Here is a 24,606-nt window from a genome sequence, read left to right on the forward strand (position 1 = left end):
TTTTGCAGATAAGTTTGCTCTATTAGTTTGACAATTCATTGTGTATTCAATAGTAAGAAAAAGTGAAGGGGGACATGCTGTATGAAGTAATGATATTTTTGGATATGGTGTACACATGGCAGGAATATACTCAGATCCTTGACATAATGTGGCCTTGACAATGTCTCCCCATACACACTACTCAGTGTGTATCGGGGCATACAGTCAATATCTGGCAGTGTAGAGGTAGCAAGATCTAGCGCTAGCTGATCCGAAAACCTCCTAGTTACCAATGGGTTCGGTCCGGTGTACTAACTAACTAGTGGCTGGCCTGCAAACACCGTTTTAGAGCTGTACCTTTGAAATGTACGGAAGTTTGGATCTCACCATGGTGTTCATCAGAACCTCAAAAGACATCAATCATACTGCAATGGAAGATATGGGGAAGGGTTGACTGGAACTTAGCTCTGGAGACTAAACATGGATTCCACCACTTCAAGCCTCCAATGAGCAAAGTGGTGGTATTGCACTGGTTGATGAGAGTCATCAGTTATTATGGTGACTACTTAATAATAATCAGGAAAAGTGAGGGCTATGCTAAGTAGCACATAGATTCTAAAACAGGACACCCAGTTGACACAAGCTGCAGGGTAATGTTCAGTCAACTTCGTGGACATAAAACTGGGAAGACAATCATGAAAGTGAGAATAACTTATAGATGAAATGACTATGATGAGTGTAATTAGCATTAGTAGTGGCAAATGATGCAAAAAAAAAGCAAGCTTATACAGCATAAACAAAAAAAAAAAAAAAAAAAAAAACACAACACCTATTTCCCTATTCATTCCCACCAATAGTTTGTTTAGTTATTTCTTGAATTTCTTTAACATATCAACTTCCACAACAATAGATAGAAGTTGTTCCAGCAATCAACCACCTGCTGGCTAAAGGCAAACGTCTATCATCTATCCGGCTACCGTCCTTCCTCAGTTTGGAATTGTGCCCCTCGTGTGTATTCTGAGCAAGAGGAAGAATTCCATTAGCATTGAGCTTGCTCAATTCATTGAAAGCCTTAAACACCTCAATCAGATCACCTTGCAGTTGCCTAGTCTCCAGACACTGCAATTTGCAGAACTGAAGTCTTTCTTGGTAAGAGTACCTCTTTGTTACCCTCACCAATCACGTTGCCCTTGTGGGCTCATTGCAACAGCTCTATATCCTTCCTAAAATGAGGCCTCCAGGCCTGTATGCAGTACTGATGATGTGACCTGATTATTTCCTTATACGATGGGATAATCACCTCCTTATCCCTGCTAACAAAGTTTCTGAATGTCATTGACAAAAACCTCATGGGCTACTCTTGCATCTTGTCTGCACTTCATATCTGACTGCACAATTACCCTCAGGTCTTTTTCATTTACCAATAATCTGAGGGTTGTACACAGTTAATTTATTACCCTGCGGTTACTGCTGCCCATATGCAGTACTTTGCATTTATGAATGTTAAACTTCAATTGCCATTTCTCAGCCCATTTTCCCAACTTTTCTAGATCCTCTTGCAGGAGCATACTATCATTACTGTCATTAACTACTCTACCAACTTTTGTAACATCTGCAAACTTGCACATTATACCTAATATGCATTCATCAAAACCATTGATAAATATAGGAAACAACAATCTAACCAACATCAAACTCTGGGGACTCCACTAATAATATTAATTCATGAAGAGCAGTGTCCATTGATTAACACTTCTACTCAACCATCTTTATTAAAAGCAGCAGCTTTCTCTTAATGCCACACTGCTTCAATTTGTACAGCATTTTGTTTATTTTCAACAGTATGAAAAGCTTTCCTGAAATCCAATTATATGATATCAATTTTTTTTTTTTTTTGCATCTAGTTCCTTTGTAACCACATTGTAGTATCCACTCAAATTGGTCAGACAAGATTTCCCCATAACAAACCCATGCTGTGTCCAAAGTATGATTGCAGCCTTGAATAGATGTCTCTGCATTACTTCTTTTTTCTGGAACAGGTTAAATTAACAAGTCTGTAATTACTCATGTCACCCTTTGATTCCCCTTTGTGAATTGGGAATACATTTGCACGTCTCCAGTTGTCGGGGGCCTCCTCTGAATCCAAAGATGCTTTCATATTATGGCTAAGTGTATGCTCACTTTCTTTGCTGTCCTCTCTTAATATAATTGGATAGATCCCATCCACCCCAGATGCCTTTCTTATATTTAACTTGAACAATTTCTCTTCCACTTTCCTCTCAGTTATTAATCATTTAGTTTCTGTTAGAGTTTGATAAAGTTCTGGCATCCCCTTCACTAAAGAATTTGTGATGTGTGAATGTAGTTGCAAAATAATCATTCAGTTTGTGAGCATCATCGATGGTTTAACTATCGATATCAGTGGACCAATTTGATTTATCCTCTTCCTTTTAGTGTTTTCATAAGTCAAGAAGCGTTTGTTGTTTTTCTTTGAATCCTTCGCCAATGATTTCTCGTAATCTGCCTTTGCTTGCCCGACTTCCTTTGTTGATTAGACTAGTTTATGTTTAACATAGGCTTCTGTGTTGCTTGATAATTTCTATGCATCCCATGCATTTTTATTCTTGCTCATCAGTTCATCTGACATCCACTTAGGCCTATACTATTATGACCACTAAGCCTCCGTAGCCTAGTGGTCAGGCACGCAGGTGCATAAGTGCACGAGCCTTGAGTTACCGGGGTTCGAGCCCGTGACTGCTGAATACTGTGCTGTTTCTTGTATTCTGTCTACCTTGTGAACTCCTGACCATTTGGTCTTCTCGGAGTATAAACAGAAAATTTAAATTTATTAAGAATCAGTTTTGAACGCCTTTGTGATATTTTTCTAAAGCACGTTTCTGGAGATCACAACCATAAAACAATAAAAACAATTTGTGCTTTCCAGTTTATTGGGCTTTTCTGTTAGCGAAATCTGTTATAAATGGATAGTAAACTCGATCTTATTGCATTTGCGATAATACCGATAACGTGTGGGTTTTTACCCTATTGCGAAATGTGTTCCCCTTCACTGAAATCTTCAATCATAAAAAAAACAAATTTATAAGTGCAAATGGTGGTAGTGCCAGGAAATGAAACAAAATTGATTTAGAAATGAAGATGAAAATGATTAATTAGAAGTACAAAGCAGGAAAAAGTTTTTCATATATTGCAAGGGAATTAGTTCTCGCTGCTTCAACAATGAATACTCTTTTAAAGGACAGTGCGCGTGTAAAAGAACATGCAAAAGGATCAACACACTTAAGATCAACAGTGTTCAGATGTTATATCGCAGATAGAACAGCTGTTAATAATATGGATGGAAAATCAGATTCAGAAGTGAGTGGCCCTGAGTCTAATGATCTAAACAAAAAGCAGGAAGTATTTATGAAGATATTAAGGATAAGTACGACGAACCTGGAGGTATGCCTGTTTCTACTATGGGAGAGGTTTGGGTGGGGAAAGAGTTGAGTCAGAGAGGGAATGAAAGTAAGAGCTATCCCCTGGAACAGGAAGAGAGAAGTTGTGAAAGCCAGAAAAAAGGTTTGAGAAGGTTGCTCCCAATCCAAAAAAGGGTTAGCATGTCCACTTCATTCATGGTGAGTCCACGGAGGGGTCAAATCCTACCCTGAATGAGTTAGCAAGTGGCTTTCTGGTAGGGAGCCTACTAGACTGAGGCCTGATTTCCACTCAGCTTATGTAATCCCATCCCATCATACAGTCAGTAGTCATGATCTTAGCATTAGCATTAGTTGAGGCATATGATGCAAGAAAGCAAGCTTATAGAGCATCAGCCAAAAAAAAAAAAAAAACCCTTCCCATTTTACCCATCCGGTCACTCCAAATGTTTGTCTAGTTCAGCCTTAAATTTATTTAAGCTATCAACTTCCACAACAACAGATAGAAGTCTGCTCCAGCAATCAACTATCCGCTGGCTAAAGGCAAACTTCCACACATCTATTCTACAACTGTCTTTCCTCAATTTGAATCTATGCCCCCCCCACGTTCTTAATCTCAGCAAGTGGAAGTATTCCACCAGCATTGAGCCTGCTCAAACCATTCAAGGCCATGTACACCTCAATCAGATCACCTCGCAGGTGCCTAGTCTCCAGATGCTGAAACTTAGAGAATTTAAGCCTCTCCTGGTAAGAGAACCGCTTGTTCCTCTCACCAGTCTTGTTGCCCTTCTGTGTACTCGTTCTAGCAACTCTACATCCTTCCTAAAATTAGGCCTCCAGACCTGTACGCAGTACTCAAGGTGTGGCCTGACTATTGCCTTATACAAGGTATAATCACCTCCTTGTCTTTCCTAGCAAAATTCCTACACAGTAAACCCTCGATTTAATTGACTAATAGGGGAGAAGGGGTGTCTGTTAATGCCAAAAGTCTTAAATCGAATGTAACCTGGGGGGGGGGGGCATTTTTTATTGTTCTTAATGTAAAAAAAAGCTTTAATACAATATACAGTACTGTACAATATAAAATTATGTTGCGATTTGGTCTTTAATTTATGGGTACCAGAAACAGTTTGTCTTTTTTACGCTGTAAATTTCACTACAAACACATGCTACTGAGACGCCTTGTTCTAATTTCTCAATTGGCTCTAATTTCTGTGCCACATTTAAGTTCACATGCTTTCTTTTTAACTCCTCTATCACTTGATGCCATTTTAAATTGTAAGGATTGCAAAATTATTTAATAAATAAAGTCACAATTCAGAAATCACAGAAACACTATATACAACCTGACTGCCCAATAGCTTAAGATAGACTGAAACCAAAATAAAACGAGTCGGTACACCTGCAGTTTAGTGTCCTGAGTCACGTTCAGCTTGCAAGTCACTGCTTGCTCTTATCTGTAATCTGGGAAAACAAGTATTTGAACACGTTTTCAGAGAGAATAAAAAACAATTTTCAATTTTATGACTACAATTTCGTGAATTTGATTATAAAAATAAAAGTAGGTAATTATCAAAAAAACACTGGAAATGGGTAATTATTAATAATAATTTTTAATTAATAATAACACTGAAGTTTTATATAACCTAAAAAAAATAATATGTCACGATTAATATTACTGTATTATTATTTGTCCGGTCCATTAAATCCGAAATCCGTTATATCAGGGTCCGTTAAATCAAAGGTTTGTATATTATTGAAAAACTCCATGACCTGCTCTGGCAGTCCATCTGCACTACTCAGAAAACTTCATATCCGACTACACAAAGGCGCCTCCATAGCCAGCTGGGAAGGAGCAGCAATGCATAGCACACGCTTCTTGATTAGACCGGGGTTCGAGCCCGTCACCACCAAATATGGAGGATGCGGAAAGGTCAGGGAATGACCACAGCATATCTCCGGAGCAATATGGCCTTAGTTGCTAATGCTCCTAAAAACCAAATAACAAGAACCGACTATACAATTACCCCCAGGTCTCATCTCACTGAATAGTACCACACAGTTGGTACGTTTCTCTTGGGTTACTGCTATCCATATGCAGTACTTTGCATTTGTCAATATTAAACTTTAGTTGCTACTTCTCAGCCCATCTACCTAACTTTTTTAGATACTATTGCAGTAGCATACTGTCTTTACTATCATTAACAACCCTGCCAACCTTTGTATCATCTGCAAACTTGAACAGTAAGCCTGATATACCTTCATCGATATCATTAATAAATAAATACAAAACAACAATGGGCCCAGCACCACACCCTGGGGGACTCCACTAATAGCATTAGTCTATGTAGAGCAGTGTCCATTTATTACCACTCTCTGCCATCTCCTATTCAACCATCCTTTATCCATTGCAGCAACTTGCCCTTAATGCCATATCGCTCCAATTTGTACAGCAGTCTTCCATGTGCAACAGTATCAAAAGCTTTCCTGAAATCCAAGTATATGATATCAAAATTATTTTTTGCATCCAGTTCCTTTGTGAACATATCGTAGTATCCAATCAAATTGGTCAGACAAGACTTCCCCTTAACAAACCCATGCCGTGTCTGAACTATTACCGCAGTCTTGTCTAGGTGATCCTGCATCACTTCTTTCACTCCATTATTTTCTCCGGAACAAAAGTTAAACTAATAGGTCTATAATTATTTTAAACCCCTTTGTGAATTGGGGAGTGGGTTCATTCCACACATCTATCTGTGGGTTCATTCTGTTTTGAGTTCGGCTAAGATATAGGTGGAGCCTGCAGGCATGTCATGTTCGTGTTCACCATCAGGCATTGTCGCTTGAAAACACATTCTGCGAAATCATTGAAAGCTACAAAGTTTTCTTTTGTTTGTAAGAGCGGTGGTGCCTGTTCCTGTGCATATACTTCCTGAGAATTTGAAGAGGAATTCGCAGGTCCTGGCAGATTGGATGGGTAAAAGGATGTGGTATGCTGTCTCCCGCATTCCACAGATGCAGTCAGGGGTTTGTGCTAGCCCCAATGTGTGGAGTTTGGCGTTCATGCTTCTGTGTCCAGTTAGTAGGAAAGTCGAAAATAGACTTGGTATTGAACCATTTGTTAAGATGTTTAGAGTGTTCCTGTACTGTAGGCATGTAATTATGGGTGGTTCTACCCAGTGGGTTGGTGGCCCAGGCAGTCTGCCAGATGGAGATCAGTTCACATCTGATTCTTTTCTTCTCTTTTTGGATAGTATTGTTCAAATCCAGAATTATGTTGTTACTGCTGCATGGGAGGTTCTGTCTTTTGTGGTATATTTAATAATGGTATGCCCCGTCGAGGTGAGGTAACTTGCCAGATAGGACTTGCATGTTGGGGGAGGGGAGAATGATATGCAGGCTGATAGTTTAACAGCAGTTGTAGGCAGTGGTGAAATTGATTCTTGAACTACTGTTGAAACACATAACAGCCAGGAAAACAAGGTGTGGGGAATTACCAAGTCTTCTGGTGGATCCTCATGGGACAAGCAACTACAATGTTAGAGTTACTAGTAGCATAAACAGGAGGGACAGGCAATTACATGGAATGTGTTAGTGTTACTAGGAGCTAAAACAGCTCCTAGTAACCCTAACACTAATGCTTGGGAGTATAGTAAATAAATTTGAGGTGTTGGTTAGGTCTTCAAATGTGGAAAATGTAGGGATTTCAAAAATGTGGTGCCACTTAGATGGGGGGTTGCAGAATTTGAATATGGAGAGTATGTTTATGGAAAGGACAGACAGAAGAGGAGGGGTGTGTAGTTATGCTCTTGGTTAAGAAGCACATAGACATAACAGTTGACATAGGTGGACAGTGTAATGTTGAGTCAACTTGGTGTGAAATAAGCACTGGAAAAGCAAAAATGAAAGGTAGGGAATGTTATGGACCAAATGACTGTGATGTATACAACGAAGAATGGGCCAGTATATCAGATTGTCTGTTAGGGGGATTTTCCAGGTATTGACTGAAACTTGTGGATTGGTTACTTGCACAGTAGCAAGACCAAATCCAAAACGGTTTTATTGTGCTTCTTAACAAAGAGCATATGTTAGAGAGGCGACAAGGAAAAGCAATATTCTTGATTTTATTATGAGCAATTCTCATGCATTAAGAATTGGCAGATAAAGAACCACTAGGTGGCAGTGATCACCATGTATTGATGTGGTATTTAAAGATGCAACCAGTGCCAAGAGTAAAGAAAGGTAATTGCAATGGTCTTAGACAATTTTTAAATTCTTTTCAGTAGAACCAACTAGTTATGTTATAAATTGCAAATTTTGAATGGGACGCAGTAAAGGAATTAATTGTAGAAACTAACAAGCTTTTTATATCAGTTGAGAGATACTATACTGTTCAAGGTCTAAACAGATGAACTAATGAGACTAATGACAGACAAAAAATAAATTTATATGATAATAATTTATGGTTATAAACTATCAGGGACACAAACACAGTAAATATAAACTAGTCTGTAAATGGAATTATTACATACAGGCTGTGGCAAATTATGGAAAGTCTTTTGGCTAGGGATTCAAAGAAAAGTAAAAAAGTGTTCTCTGCTTATGTTAACACCAGAAGGAAAGGAATAAACCACATTGGTCCATTAGATGAATGGCATAGCTATTGCTAATCCTGTTCTGGTTGCTTACAAATTGAGTAAATATTTTACATCTACATTCATGCTGAAGAAGTATTTAAGGATGGCCATACCACAAGTATATGAACTTAGCATTAGTAGAGCATATGATGCAAAAAAGCAAACTTATGCAGCATCACCCAAAAAAAAACTCCCTTTTCACCCCTCATTACACTGTCCACCTGTGTTAACTGTTAAGTCTATTGCTTCTTAACCAAGAGCATAACTACTCACCCCCTCCTCTTCTGTCTGGACTTTCCATAAACATACTCTTTATATTCAAATTCTGCAACCCCCCCCATCTAAGTGGCACCACATTTTTGAAATCCCTACATTTTCCACATTTGAAGACCTAACCAACACCAAATTTATTTATTGTACTCCCAAGCATTAGTGTTAGGGTTACTTGGAGCTGTTTTAGCTCCTTATAACTCGGAGTTAAATGATATTGTGATAACTTATAGAAAAGTGGGAGAACTGTTGAGGCTAAAAGTAAATAAAGTCACGATGAGGGCATCCTTGGATTCAGGAAAGATTCCTGTGGATTGGAGATATCTCCCCCTATTCATAAAAGGAATCAAAGGGAGAGGTGAGTAGCTATAACAGACCTGCAAGCTTTACTTTTGTTTCAGAGAAAATAATGTTGCCAGTGATCAAAAAAGTAATGCAGGATCATCTTGACAGAATGCAGTTTTATGTCAATCACTGCATGGGTTCATTAAAGGATGATCTTGCCTGACCAGTCTGTTGGCTACTTCAATGTAGTAACAAAGTAATTGGGTGCAAATAATTATTTTGAGACCATATACTTAGATTTAAACAAAGCTTTTGATACTGTTTTACACAAAAGGCTGTTATACATATTGCAGCAGTGTGGCATTAGGGATGATGTATACGAACTTTGCTTGCAGGAACGAGGAGGTGATTGTCCTGTTGTATAAAGATGAATGGTTAGGTGGCACCTTGAGTACTACATACAGGTCTGGAAGCCTCATCTTAGGAAGGATGTGTACCTCTTAGAATGGGTATAGAGAAAAGCAACAAGGTTAATTAGATACACAAAATGATATTTCTTACAAAAAAAGACTAGTTCTGCTAATTGCAGCATCTGGATATTACGCACCTGCAAGACCTGATTGAAGTTTTAAGGCCTTAAATGGTTGAATAAAATTAAATGTGGATTTTATCATAACTTTTGCTTGGACAATATACATAAGGGGACATAAATTGAAAAAGGATGGTTTTAGGACAAATATCCAAAAATTTTCTGCTGAAGAGTGATTGAGTGTTGAAACAGACTTCTATTTAGTGTTATGGAATTGGTAGTTTGAATAAATTTAGGAAGAATTAGTCAAACTATTAGAAGGAATGGATATGGAAAAAAAAAAAAATGCTGGGCATTTTTTTTTTTTTTTTTTTTTTGTTGCCCGTTTAAGCTTGCTTCCTTGCATCATTTGTCACTACCAATATTATATTTATTATATGCATTTTACATAAACAGTAGAACAGGATTATGCTGTAGTATTTTCAGAATAATGTATAACAATAATTAATACTTAATATAAGTTTGCTAGTTATTATTGTATAATATATTTAAGAAGTCATATTTCATATTAATACAGGGAAGATCTGTCTTAATACAAAATGCAGAACCTAGGCTGTAGTATGAATGACAAACCTTTTGAACTGCAAAATTAAAGATTGAGATAAGAAGTCCAAAGAGCAAATATTATCAAATAAATAGCTAGATATCATGAACACTTCTGAAATGTCTGTACCAGATTTCTTAACCATTTGTAATTGAGACTTTTATATAAAGAAAACATATAGTGTAGATTATTAGTGTTTGAGTATTATAAAGCATTTTCTTTTGTTTATAATTAAAATTATTCTAAAAATTATTACTTTAGATAACAATTTTAAATGAATATGAAATGTAGAATAAATGTACATAGGAATAATAGGTGATCTCTAAATTAACAGATTATCCATGCTGTTTATGGTGAAGAGTAATATCTGAAGTATTTTATCATAATTGTTATATGTAATAAAGAACAATGCCGCCTATAACACATTTCCTAAAAAGGAAATGTGATGTTAGCATGATGATGCTATTGTATTTGTGTTTAGAGAATAACATTCTCATAGCTTATAGTGGTCTTAAAGTGGCTAAAGGAATATAATTTTACTAATAAAGAATATAAATAAAATTATATATATTTCCAGTTAATTAATTAAAATTATATTCCTTATTAATTAAATTAAAATTATATTAATACACCAAGAGTAAATCTTCAATCATTTGAATATTATGTTTCACACACTTCATTAAACTGTTTCAATTAAATGTTATGAGGGCTGTTTTATAATGATTTTTTTTTTACAGCATACCTTTATTAATCATCCAATATTTTGATGGTCCTTTTCAAAGTAGCCATCATTTGAAGAAATGTGCTTATTCCAACCTTTCTGCCATTCAAAAACATGGTGAATGCCATCTTTTGACATGCATTTATGAATCGCATCTAATGTGTTTACAACTTCTTCTGTCAACCGGAAACATTTTACATGCAGCTGCTTTAATTTTGGAAATAAAAAAATTGCAGGGTGCAAGATCAGGGCTGTAGAGTGGATGAGAAGCACATTTGACATTAATGCTAAGTACTCAATGACAGTATGAGCAATGTGATTCTTGCATCGTTAGTTACAGCATCCACCCACCTACGTACAGTTGGTGGGTGGATGCTGTAACTAACCACCTACGTACAGTTGTGGTCTTTTGCAACGAATGTAATCCTGCAAAGTGTGCAGTACAATTCTGTAGTGAGGTCTCTTAACAGTCATGTGGTGCAACATGCTGGTAAGCCATTCCTTAAATGTCAAAAAAAAAAAAAAAAAAAGAAATGACCATAACCTTTCCTGCAGAAGCTAAAGCTTTTGCTTTTCTTGGTGTTTTGGCAATGACATATATTCCAAACAGCTTTGTTGCTTGCTCTCTGGGTCAAAATGATAAAGTCATGTCTCATCTGCTGTTATCACCCTGCAGAACCTTACCATTACAAATCACCTTGTGAACTTGCTGTTGCTCAGGTGTGCAAGTCTTAGAACCCCAGCACTCACAAACACTTGCCATATAAAAATAGTTGTGGAGAATAATTCTATGCATGGTTCCTACTGTAACATTAAGGCAACTGGCAGAAACGTATAACATTTCTGCCAGTCGTCTTAATGTTATATGATGATCTTCTCACTATTACAGTGTTTATGGTTTCTGTGCTGACAGCAGTGGTTGGAGCTCTAGGACTGCTGATTTCTGTGATTGAATCAAGTACATCTTTAAACATTTTAAACCACCTGCATGCTGTGCTATATGGAAGCATAGATTCACCATAAGCCTCTTTAACATTTTATATGCTTTAACATTTTCGAAACTGCAGTTTGCAGAACTGAAGCCTTTCTAGGTAAGGCCACCCTTTTGTTCCCTTTACCAATCTAGTTGTCCCTCTCTGCACCTGTTCCAGCAGATCTACATCCTTCTTAAAGTGATTCCTCCAGACCTGTATACAATACTCAAGATGCAGCCTAACCATGGCGTTATACAAAGGGATAATCACGTTCTCAATCCCTGCAAAATTTCTGTATATCGGTGACAAAACCCCATGAGCTGTCTTTGCAGCATGTCTTCACTGCTCAGAGAATTTCACGTCCGACTGCACATTTACCCCCAGGTCTTTTTCATTCTCTATTACCTTGAGTGTGTGGTACTACACTCAGGCATTTCTGCATGTCTTGCCAGGGTATTGTACCATTACCACATTGGATGTGTGCAGCTTCCTGGCAAGCAATTACAATCGATGTTGTCAAAAGTAAAATCAATTGTTCCACTATTGCATTGTGCATATGTGGTTTTTTTATATTACAGCTAGGCCTCGCATAACGCGAGTTCGATTAACACAATATTCAGTTAACGCAATCTTTTTTTTTTTTATGCGATAGTTGAAAAAGATTTGAATCGCGCGTTAAGCTTACCGCGAGTTGTACGGTTAATAAACAAAATGTTTGCCTGCTACCCGCCTCAGTGTGTTCCATCAACCATCGGAAGAAGACGTGTTTGTCTCTTGCTAATAAAGTCAGTGCAGACTTGCATTTAAAAATTCAAATTTTTAAATGAGCCAGATGAAAATGTTACCTCGAAGGAGATAACGGTAAAGAATTAGATGTAATCTTTCATATCGCATAGAACCTCAAACAGAAGGTTTGATGTTCTCTGCAATATTTATTTCGCCAGGGCCCAGAGAAGATTGTTGTCAGCTATCGGAAATTGATTGATGAAAAGAGAGAGTCAACACTGTTCAAATATTTCCACAACAGTAATTTCTTCATTGTGTATTTTATGTCAGAGGTTCCCAAAGTTTCTCGGTTCACAGCGCCTTTAATGTCTCAGTAATTTTTTCAAGGCACACCCAGACCAAAAGAAATACCCAACAGTTTCGTTTAGTAGTTAGGTCCAAAGGTCCAAACAATTTAATAAGAAATGTTGAAACTGTGAACTACCTCGAGCTAGTAGTTCGCACGGTGTCCGACAGATGGCGAGTATTGCTGTGTTTCCCTCGAAAATTTAAAATATTCCGCGGCGCACAGTTTAAGAACCGCTGTTTTATGCAATAAACATTTAATTCCATAATTATTTTCATTATCTTTTACATTATATACAGTTAAAAAGTTATTTAAAAGGTATTTTTAAAATTCTTTATGGACATTCCAGAAGGTCAAGGACCAATTATAATTTTTCCTATTGGTTATGATATTCAATTAACGCGTTTCCGTTTTGCGGGACGAATTAATCGCGTTAATCGAGGCCCGCCTGTACTTGCCTTTATGTGGGGTTTGTTATATTGGTGAGTCAGAGGGTAGCTTATGTGATCATGTTTTTGAACATGAGGGGTCCATTTTGTAGGCTCAGCTATCATGGAACATTATAGTGCAAGCAGCATTTTAATTACAATCCATGACTCAATGTTGAAATATAAGACCATGCCCATGATTCTTATTATTAAGAATCATGTGCACTAAAATAAGTATCTTATTTCAGCATTTTAATCAAGAGGAAATTCAATTGTTTATTAATCTGATTGTTTTAAATTTATTCTTGTAAAATGCAAATATTCATGGTGCATACAAGCTTTTAAGCCACTAACTGTTTTTTATTATTTTGTTTATTTTTTTTAATAGTCGACTTGGAATTCGTGTAGGAAACACTTCTGTGTTCTATGCTGCAAACAGAGGTAAAATTCTGAATGTAATTTGAATGTTTTTATAAAAGCAATAAAATTCTTTAAAAAAATAATTCATTAACTTTTACTTGAAATATTTTTATATATAGATGAACTAAATATTATTTTTTCAGAAACCTTGGTGGACATTGGAGAATCAGTTCGTGGGAGAGATGTGTATATTCTCCAGACAGGAACTAAGTAATCATTTATATTCTTTGTAGATTTACAGTTTCTTAATGCTTTTTTGTTTTTATTTTATGCAATTCAGTTGTTTCTTTAAATTAAGAAATGATTATTATACATATTTAGTTTCTGTATTAAAAAGATGAGTATATATTAATTGCAGTTTAATTAGGATATTAGAAATAAGAGAAAACACATCGCTGAAATATAAGATATATTGGCAGTATTTCTATGATATATATAACTTTTAAGAATTTGTTGTAACAGAGTGTCTCCCTTATCAATCCGAAAGTTTATGATTCTCAGTATTAGTAGTAGTAAAATGATGCAAGGAAGCAAGCTTGCACAGCAAGAAATTGAAATATTATTTCCGTTTTACTTGAAACGGAATGTTTCAAGTAAAACGGAATGTTTCAAGTAAAACATGGTTTTACAATAACAGTACCTTCCTTTGGAGGTACTGTTATTGTAAAACCATGAAAAACCCAAACTTCATTGTTGTACAATACATTCTAGCAAGTAGCTTTCACTGAGCATCCTCTGCACATGATTGTCAGACTGGTTGATCTGTTATCCAAGAACAGTGTCCTTACATCAAGTTAATGGTGTCTGGCATTGGTCAGGGTGATTAGTGGCTTGTTCATGACATAGTAACCCATATCATGCAGCATACTACGATAGTACTGACATGCGTCCCAGTTGTCTCACTGTTTGCTGCAACGTCGACTTGCATTCTGAGTTGACGATTATTTCCAAGGCTCTCCTGAAACCATCACATTGCCAATCATTGACCTAGGGTTCTTCACTCCATTCAAATGTCATATATAGACTGATTGCTTATGTGGCACCCTATTTTCATTCCATGCTGGAAGTTTGTTAACTCCATTGATCATGGCGTCTTTCATTTACAGTCATGCTACTGTCTCCTTGAAGATGAGCATATTTATAGTTGTCCAATACGTGGTACTTGGGTAGGATGTGACCAACTATCAATGGAGAGGTTTCCAGGTATTAATAGCAGGGCAGTGTATATCAGGGTGGCCAGCCATCGCGATATGGCTGGGATTGTCCCGATTTACGTCACTTCAAGTCCCACTTCCCGATAATACCATAATTTGTCCCAATAAGAGAGGAAAAAACTGGTAATTTATTAATTAATTCTTATTGGAATCTAACAGATTTGTTAAAAATTAATTCTAATAACAAGATAAAAATTAGAACTGAGAAATCGTTTTCCCTCTCTGCTGTTTTAAATTACGTGTATAACATATTAATTTGAAGTAACAAAGAAAAGAAAATGCGTGTTGATTAAAAAAAAAAAAAATGAGTGCAATTTTTCTCAATTTTCGGAGACAAATAATTTGTCTGAAATTGTAAGCTCCATATTAAGCATTCCAAATGCTTCATCAGAAAGAGTTTTCAGCTTAATGAAAACTGCTTGGCGGAAAGAGAGAAACTGTCTTTTATTTGAAAATTTAGAAGCCAAACTTATGGTGAAAGAAAACTATAACATGTCCTGTTCAGAATTTAAAAACTTTTTAAAATCTTTGGAAGGAGAAGAAATTTTAAAACAAGTAAAATCTAAAGAAAAATATATAAAGTAAAAGTAGTCTACCTCGCTATTTTTAAAATAACTGTTAAATAATATTATAGTTTATATAAGACGAATACATATCAACAACAATCATATAACAAATAAATACTATGATTGATTGATTGATTGATTGATAAAAAAAATTTATTTTAATTGTAATTTTATATTTTCTTTTACTTTTTGAACTAAAAAATGCTATGCTATGCTACACATTTTGTTTCAAGTTGTCCTGCTTACCAATTTTAAAAATATGGCCACCCTGGTATATAGTGAAAAAAAAAAAAATAGGGGAAACCATAATTGTGAGAGATATAGAAAAAGTATATAGAGAAGGATAAAGTGACATATTATCCTGTTTTCAAAGTAAGTGGATAGGCTGCAGCTTGAGCACTGCATATGGGCTTGTAAGCCTCATTTTAGGAAGGAAGTAGATCTGTTGGAATGGTTACACGAGCAACAAAATTAGTTAGGAAGCACAGAAGGATACAAGGGGTACTATTACCAAGAAAGATAGGATCTGTAAGTTGCAGCTAGGGTTTACAATACCGGTATTTCGGTATTTTTAATTTATGAAACCGGGATACTGGTATTCCAAAAAGAAACTCAATAAATTTTGATGACAATTAGGTGAAACAAAGTAAGAAAAAAAAAACAAGTACTATAATTACTTGAATTCATGTTTTAAATAAACTGTTATTGCAATAATAAATATTTTGGAAAAAATCATTAAAATACAGTTATTCTAAAAACAAAAAAAAAATACATATTGTTACTGCAAAGTTTAGTTATCCACACTACCTGGCCAAATAAAGTGAGCTCTTAAGAAACATAAGCAATCAATATTATGATCATTTAAAATGGATCTAATTTTGGTACATACAGTATTTGATTAGTGGCAGAAAACGCCCTTTCGGAACTGTTCTGGTACTATTGTACTGAGATAATCATAGACGATTTCAGTCCATATTTTCTAGGAATTGAACGTTTTTAGCAAAAATAGTTAAAAGCATTTCATTAATTTCCAACTCAAGTTCATTTTTTAAAATCTCATTGGAGTCAGGCAATTTCTTATTTTGAAAATTTGCGGAACACGATGTTTTGTTCCATGTTGGTCTTCCATGGTTGAATTATGTTCATCATTTTCTGAAAAAGAAAGACGTTTTATTAAGCGAAGTATAATTTTCACTGTAGTATCTTTACTGAGTCGGGCCGACCGGGCTAGCCAGGTGGGTAAAGTGCCTGCCTGGCAACCCAAAGGTTGCGGGTTCGAATCCCACCTCGGGCTTGGATCAAAGTACTGCAAAACCTTGGGAGGTGCACTATGGCCACAGAAGCCGATGTGCCAACAACTACCAAAAAAAAAAAAACTGAGTCTGGGAGAGAGCAAAGAGTGGGGATAACGAATAAAGAAGAGAGCAAAGAGTGCAGTTAAGGAATTCTTCACATATATAAATGCAAAGAACAGAAGGACAAATCAGATTGGACACTTATGTAATGGACGTGGGACAAGTAGACTAGTTAATGATCGCCACCAAGCTTCTTCAGAGTGAAGTAGTAGTAGTGACCTAGATAGACTTCCGGGATGGTCAGAAAATTGGCAGCTATGCTTTAATTCAGCAAAATGCAAGGTCTTACACCTGGGGAACAGCAACCCCAAAATAACTTATACACTTGGTGGAGTTGAACTAAAGTCAGTAGTGGAGGAACGGGACTTGAGAGTTATGATATGGTCAGACATGAAGTTGTCCGAGAATTGTGTTCAGGTTGCAATGTTGCATGGTGTCCTATCGATGATTTATTGAACATTTGCTAGTAGAGATAACGACGTCATAATCACAGAAAGGTGATTTTATAACCTTTATGTGATTAAATTATAACTAATTTTTTAAAAAAAAAATTAGTACCGAAAAACTGGTATTTTTTGTATCAATACCGGAAAAAAATGACTGGGATCCTGGTATTGTAAGCCCTAGTTGCAGCATTGGATTGCTTGCACACATAAGGGGGCATAAACTTAAATTGGAAAAGAATGATTGCAGGACAGATGTGTGGAAATAGCTTTTAGCCAGAGATTAATTGCTAATTTCTGGCTAAAATCCCTGGCAGATTTCTAACTGGAGTTGTGGAAGTAGGTAGCTAAAGTTTAAAGGATTGGGCGAATTATCAGGAAGGTTGGACAAATAAAATAAATATTGTTTTTTTTTTAGTCTTGTTGATGTTGTATATGCTTGCTTGCTTATACAGCATCACTTTGCCTCTGTTAATACCAGTATGCTAGTTACGCTGTTAAATTAAAAGCAGCTATTAGAGAGAATAGTATTAGAATATTGACAATAACTTAGGAGGACAGTCTGAAATAGGTAAAGTGAAACATGTGCCTCTGTATGAGAGGCTACCGTTGCAAGAGTAGAAAGGTAGTAAAGCAAGTTAGAGCAGATAGAGTAAGCAAAAATGATATTTTAATTATTTTAGGAACATATTTCTCCTAGAGTATTCTTACTGCAGGTATCTTATTTTTATACCCTTATTCTTAATTTAATCCCCCACCCAACTTTTTTGTGGCCATAGTAATGGATTATTTTTCAAGAATACATTCCTAAAATAATAAATAAACCACGATAAATAATAATAAGTAAATTATCTTCCCTAAATTTTGAAAAAAATATCCACTTCCATAACATGGAAGTTTGTTCCAACAATCACCTACTCACTGCTGAGAGCAAATTTCCACCATCTAAGCAAGGTGTGAGTGATACCTTTCTTTTCAGGCTGCTGTATAGCCCAATAGAAAGAGGTGTTATCTGACTACAGTGTGCTGCTGATGTCTTTGCTATGGACATACTGCTGGATGTTGTTATTTGGAGGAAATAATTTGTTCCCACTGTGCAAGGCACGGACTGTTATCAGGGACATTAACATAAGAATATGAAACCTACTTGTGCAAATTGTTTGGCTGTGCTGCATTCATTGCATTCTGTTCAGAGCACATTGTCTCCTTCGTTTCAGAACGTGCTGCAGTTGGTCAGGAGCAGGACAGAGGCTTATTAGTTTTGCTTCGGAATATTTGGACTTCATTTTTTCATGCTCTGTACTGAGCTTATTTTCCATTTCTGTTCTTTCCTTCTCTATTTATCTTTTCTCTACTTGTACTTCTGTCTTTGTTATTCTTTATTACAACTGGTCCGCTGTGCCCCTTGACTCCCATGCCATGCCATGTGGAGGCGTGCTGTGGGAAATGGGGGTGTTCTTTTTTAATTATTTTTGTAATTTATTATTTTTATATATCTTTACTTTGGAGCCTCAATATGGTAGTTATAATATTTTCCAAAAAAAACAAACAAACAAAAAAAAAAAAAAACTGGTTCCTCACCTCCAAGGTCCCACTGCGATGTGTAACTGCAATGATTTTTTTTCCCCCTCAGAAGATTCAGTAATGAGGATTTTTTTTAGTTTTTCCCCTTCCAGTATATATTACAATGATTTTCTAGAATGACTGTGCAAATTTCTCTTGAATAACGAGGCATGTTTTAACAACATTAAGGTGTTTATTACACTACTATATTTACATAAGTCATACATTTGCATACAAATTACCGAAATAAAATATACAATAACCACTTACCCTAAAACAGGGATACATGTGCTGAAAGCCCACACTTAGTTTCTTACAACTCTACCCTTCAAATTTAAGTTAGAAGTTAATCCTCATTAATACTAACCCTTTTTCATTTCTTCATACATATGTTTAAGCTTTCTCCTCTAACAAACTCCAACCTCAGCTTACTCAGCACATCGCCTTATGGCTACAATCACTTATCCCTGCAATTATTGAATTATTAAGCCCCTTCCCTTACAACACACTATTATTCATGTATTGAGTAGTAGCAGTGGATGTGATGCAAGAAAAGAAGTGTATGAGCTTATGTAGCATCAGCCAAAAAAAAAAAAAAAAAATCACACCATTCCCTCCAAATGCCTGTCCAGTTGCTCCTTAAATTTATTCAGCCTATCAACTTCCACGACAGATGGAAGTTTGTTCCAGCAATTAACCACCCGCTGGGTAAATGCAAATTTCCGCACATCTATTCTGCATCTGTCCTTTCTTAATTTGAATTTATGCCTCCTTAGGTTCGTAATCGGAACAAGTAGAAGGATCCCATAAGAATTCAGCGTGCTCAACCCATTCAAGGCCTTATACACCTCAATCATATCACCACGCAGGTGCCTAGTCTCCAGCCACTGCAATTTGCAGAACTTAAGCCTCTCTTGGTAAGAGGATCCCTTCATTCCCCTCACCAATCTTGTTGCCCTTCTCTGTGCACGTTCAAGCAAATCTACATCCTTCCTAAAATGAGGCCTCCAGACCTGTACACAGTGCTCAAGCTCCCTGCTAGCAAAATTCCTATATATCATTGACAAAACTCCATGACTTGCCCTGGCAGCCTGTCTGCATTGCTCAGAAAACTTCATATCTGACTGCACAATTACTCCCAGGTCTTTTTCATTTTCTACCACCTTAAGTGTAGTACCACACAGTTGGTATGTTTCTCTGGGATTACTTCTACCCATATGCAGTACTTTGCATTTGTCAAGGTTAAACTTCAGTTGTCAAGGTTAAACTTCAGTTGTCACTTCTTAGCCCATCTGCCCAAATTATCTAGATCCTGTTGCAGTAGCACACTGCCATTACTGTCATTAACAACCCTGCCAACCTTTGTATCATCTGCAAATTTTGACATTAAACCTGATATACCTTCATTAATATCATTGCTAAATATACAAAACAACAGTGGACCCAACACCAAACCCTGTGGGACTCCACTAATAACATCAGTCCACGAAGAGCAGCACCCATTGATTACCACCCTCTGTCTTCTCCCACTTAACCATCCTTTTATCCATTGTAGCAACTTGCCCTTAATACCATTCTGCTCCAATTTGTACAATAGTCTTCCATGTGCAAGTGTCAAAAGCTTTCCTGAAATCCAAATATATAATATCAAAATTATTTTTTGCATCCAGTTCCTTTGTAACCACATCATAATAACCAATCAAATTGGTCAGACAAGACTTTCCCTTAACAAACCCATGCTGTGTCTGAATTATTGCTGCAGTCTTGTCTAGATGATCCTGCAATGTATCTTTAACCAGTGACTCCCTTATTTTACCCAGAACAGAAGTTAAACTAACTGGTCTGTAATTACTCGTGTCACCCTTCGATCCCCCTTTGTGAATTGGGGATACATTTGCACATCTCCAGTCCGTGGGAACCTCCCCTGAGTCCAAGGATGCTCTCATAATTATGGCTAACGGTTTGCTTAGTTGCTTTGCCGCCTCCTTTAATATAACTGGATAGATCCCATCCACCCCCAGGTGCTTTTCTTACGTTTAACTTCAACAATTTCTCTTCCACTTTGCTCTCAGTTATTACAAAATCATGAAGTATCCTGCTACAATTTGACAACCTTCTGCCATTTTCAAACCTTAATAATTCCTGATGTGTGAATGTAGATGCAAAATACTCATTCAGTTTGTTTGCTATCTGAGCAGGATCATCAACAGTCGAACCATCAATGTCAAGTGGACCAATCATATTCATCCCCTTCCTTTTAGAGTTTATATAAGTAAAGAAATCCTTGCTGTTTTTCTTAGCATCTTTTGCCAAGGATTTCTCGCACTCTGCCTTTGCCTGCCTAACCTCTTTTGTGACCTGATTACAGACAAGCTTATATCTGCCATAGGCTTCTGAGTCGCTTGATAATTTATATGCATCCCATGCATTTTTCTTCTCTGTTAAGAGTCTCATTAGTTCATTAGATAACCATTTAGGCCTAAACCTTGAACAATATTTCTTAATAGGTATGAAACTTTTAGTAACATCCATGATTAATTCCTTGAATGCTTCGCACTTAGAATTTACTGTTGGTAACATCGTCAGTTGATCCTACTGTGCAGAATTTAAAAACTTTCTGAAACCACTGTACTCACCTTTACGGAAGCAAAAACTTTCCTTTACCCCTGATGGTAATTAAATCTTTAAGTAAATCCCACTTCAGTACACTGTGATCACTGCCACCTAGTGGTTCCTTTATCTGAAAATTCTTAATACACGAATGATCACTGCTGATAACCAGATCAAGAGTATTACTCTCTCTGGTTGCCTCTCGAACATGCTGCTGCAGAAAACAATCATCCAATAAATCCACAAGTCTGACTAGTGTGTGAGTGACCAACCCACAAGTTCCAGTCAATATCTGGGAAGTTAAAATCCCCCATTATAAGACATTCTGATTTACTAGCCCACTCTATTTCTCTGTACAATTGTTCATTGTACTCATTCGAGTCATTAGGCCTATAACACACTCCTACTCTTATTTTTGCTTTCGCAGTGCTTATGTCACACCAAACTGACTCAACAGTGCACTGTTCATCTATATCAACTGGGTGCACTTTTTTGATTTTATGTTTTTCTTAATTAACAGCATAACACCTCCTCCCTTTCTGTACACATTGTACTCCCAAAATTCCAGTTCTGCATTCCTTATATATGTGTGACACCACGTCTCTGCTATCTCAACAATATCCACCTTTGTTGTCTTGACCAACACTTCAAATCCATCAAATTTATTTACTATACTTCTAGCATTGGTATACATGCCCCTATTCTTAGTTACCCTAACACATCCCATATACCCACCTATTTCACGATGACTGCCATCCGTCCCTGAAACTCCCAACACCTCCTCTCTCTCTCTCTCGGTCGCTACTTATTCCAATAGAAGTTGTGCAAGAATCACCTTCACCTCTGTCTGCGGCTAATGTTAAACTGTTAGTCCTTGTATCCCCCCCCAAGCTAGCAGTTTTCTGACCCACCTAACACTGCCTCGATAGCATCAGCAAATATTCTTGCACTCTTTCTATTTAAGTGTATCCCATCCCAGTAGAAGCAGTCTCTCCTGTTAACAAGTACAGACCAGGCTGAAAAAATTCTATCCCTTGAGCCTTGCACAATCTTTGCAGGGCCGAATTGATCGACAAGGCTCAATCGATTGCACAATATATGTGTACAGTAATACCCCGACTTACGCGAACTCGGAGTTACGCGGTTCTTGATTTTTTCGTTTGGCAACGCTGCCGCCCATTATCTTCAAGGTCGTTTTTCATATGTTATCGATATACGGTGCAACGGCGGAGAATGAGAGCGAAAGATGAACAAAATTCAACTTTGCTGCTTTTATGTTTTTTTTTTTCAGTGAAGGGGAAACACATTTCACCATAATAACGTAAAAACCAACACAATTCCAGCTATCGGTATAATCGCAAATGCAATTAGATCGAGTTTACTACCAGTTTATAACAGATTTCACTAGCAGAAACGCAACTGGATTTTTATTGTTTTATGGTAGTAACCCCTAGAAATGTGAGGTGTTAATAGTGTATCTCTGCCTTTATGGTGTTGTTTATTCAGTTGCTACATGCGCGCAGCTTTGTTTATGCGTATCAAGCGTGCCTCCTCGTTTTGTAATTGTGCTTTATTCCCTAAAAATGAGTAAAATACTTAAAAGGTGTGAAAAGGAAGCGTCCTGGTGAAGACACTGCAGATTCAGAGAGAAAAAGAAAAGCAATTATCGATAAACAGAGGCGGACTGGGTCAAAAATTCTTACCCGGGAAAATTTATAGTGGCCTCATACTATGGTTTATGGCCAAAATCACACTGGCCCACCGAGGTTTCCCCGGTAAGGCTTATGGCCAGTCCGCCTCTGTCGATAGAGAAAAAATATGAAATTGTGAAACGCTTTGAGCGAAATGAAAGACCATGTGATATTGCACGTGCTACAGGCCTAAATGAAGCAACGGCGAAAAGCACATGACAATTGCAAACTTGAGAGGTTGAAAACTGAAAAGGGCTCAATTGTAAAGGGCTTAAAAATTTTAGAAAACAGACTCCAACGAAGAATGCGTTATAGCTACAAAGCAAGGAATAAAAAAATTATTAGCTTGCTATGAAGAAATTCTGCGTGAAAAAAAGAACGCGCTGTGTCGTCAGACGAATTTGTTAGATTTTATGAAGCCATCGACATCGAAATAACTTTTTAACGTAAGTCATTTGTTTTTTTAATACATATTTTGTATTAATATGTATAAAGAACTGCAATTTTATTAAATATTTTTCTTCTAAACTAGTGTTTTTGTTAGTCCTTGGTCCCAATTAAGCAAAATTTATATGTATTTATATGCAAAGTTGTACCCCGACTTACGCGAATTCGACTTACGCGATTTTCGTCGGACCCACCTATCGCGTAACTTCGGGGTATTACTGTATATATGTTGTGCAAAACCATGTTATACGGACTAAGAAAGTACAAAAAAGGGGGGGGGTGGAGGGTTACGTTCCAAAAACTAACAAAAATACACCATTCTAGATTTTGTGTATCTTCTGTTCTTTTTAAAAAATCAGTAATCTGGGTTTGTTTGCTTTTACTTTATAAATCTTTGTGAATTTCATCATATGGAACTAGGCATTTGTGGAGCTCCCTTTTGAATTTTGGCCTTCTTTCATTCAAGAATCTACATTCAAAAAATAAGATTCTAATTGCTTGGCTAACATTTTGCCTACCCGTATGCTTATTAGTGTAAAATTTGAAAGTTTAAAATTTTCATGTGTGCTATCATCCTCTGAATTGATTTGGTTTTACCTACGATGCCATTTCCACCAAATCCACTTCACTAGCCACTTTTTCTACCAGTAATTCTTGAACATCGTAAGTAATCATATATATATTTTTTTATTCTTTTAGGAGCATTGGTAACTAAGGCCATGTTACTCTGTATGTTGTCTATAAATTGCTTGTATCCTGAGGTCGATTTTCTGTTCTGGATGAAAGCCCGAAGTTTCTGGGAGAAAAACCATGCTACCATCGCCTGAGCCCAACTAACTCAGCCATGTGAAAAAGATCCATAAAAATTCCTCCCATTATCGATGGGATTCGAACTCTGGTCTTTTCCACCCTGTGTAGGGAGGAGGGCGATTCTATCAACTATAGAGCTTCAGCAGTCATATCATCAAAACCTTCCCCTCCCACCCATGTAGCAAAGTTCTACTATCACATTGATTCTGTTTTCTGTCGATTCGACCATATTTCCTGAATGAACTGACCCTGGCCATACATTTTTCCACATGCATTTAACGCTGATGGTATTACTTCTTTCAGCGATAAAGCTATGATTCTGATATTTAGAAACACACAATTGAGAAATGTTTCCGTTATTTTAATAGATTCGGAATCATTTTTTTCCGAAATCCATTGTAACGATTTTCTGATGTAACAAGTTTTAAAGGTGGATATAATGCCTTGATCTAATGGCTGAATGAAAGAAGTTGTATTAACCTAGTACAATTGTGGTGGTAGGAACATAACGTTTGTATTTTGGGGTCTAAAAACTGGTTGCATCTTATACAGTG

General features: G+C 36.7%; 1 protein-coding gene across 2 annotated transcripts in view; it reads left to right on the forward strand.

Moving 5' to 3' along the window:
* Positions 1-24,606, forward strand: part of LOC150076807 (phosphoribosyl pyrophosphate synthase-associated protein 2-like) — a 93,131-nt gene that overhangs the window by 12,053 nt on the left and 56,472 nt on the right. The window contains exons 2-3 of one of the 2 annotated variants that reach the window (XM_090386941.1): positions 13,322-13,374; positions 13,473-13,563. In XM_090386941.1, the coding sequence (XP_090243067.1) occupies positions 13,322-13,374; positions 13,473-13,563 (144 nt within the window). The remainder of the gene's footprint in view (positions 1-13,321; positions 13,375-13,472; positions 13,564-24,606) is intronic. The other variant, XM_090386942.1, reaches the window with a different exon arrangement.

This window comes from Mastigoproctus giganteus, chromosome 12 (genome assembly GCF_048544385.1).
Source record: "Mastigoproctus giganteus isolate SK-2022 chromosome 12, ASM4854438v1, whole genome shotgun sequence".
Classification (NCBI taxonomy): domain Eukaryota; kingdom Metazoa; phylum Arthropoda; class Arachnida; order Uropygi; family Thelyphonidae; genus Mastigoproctus; species Mastigoproctus giganteus.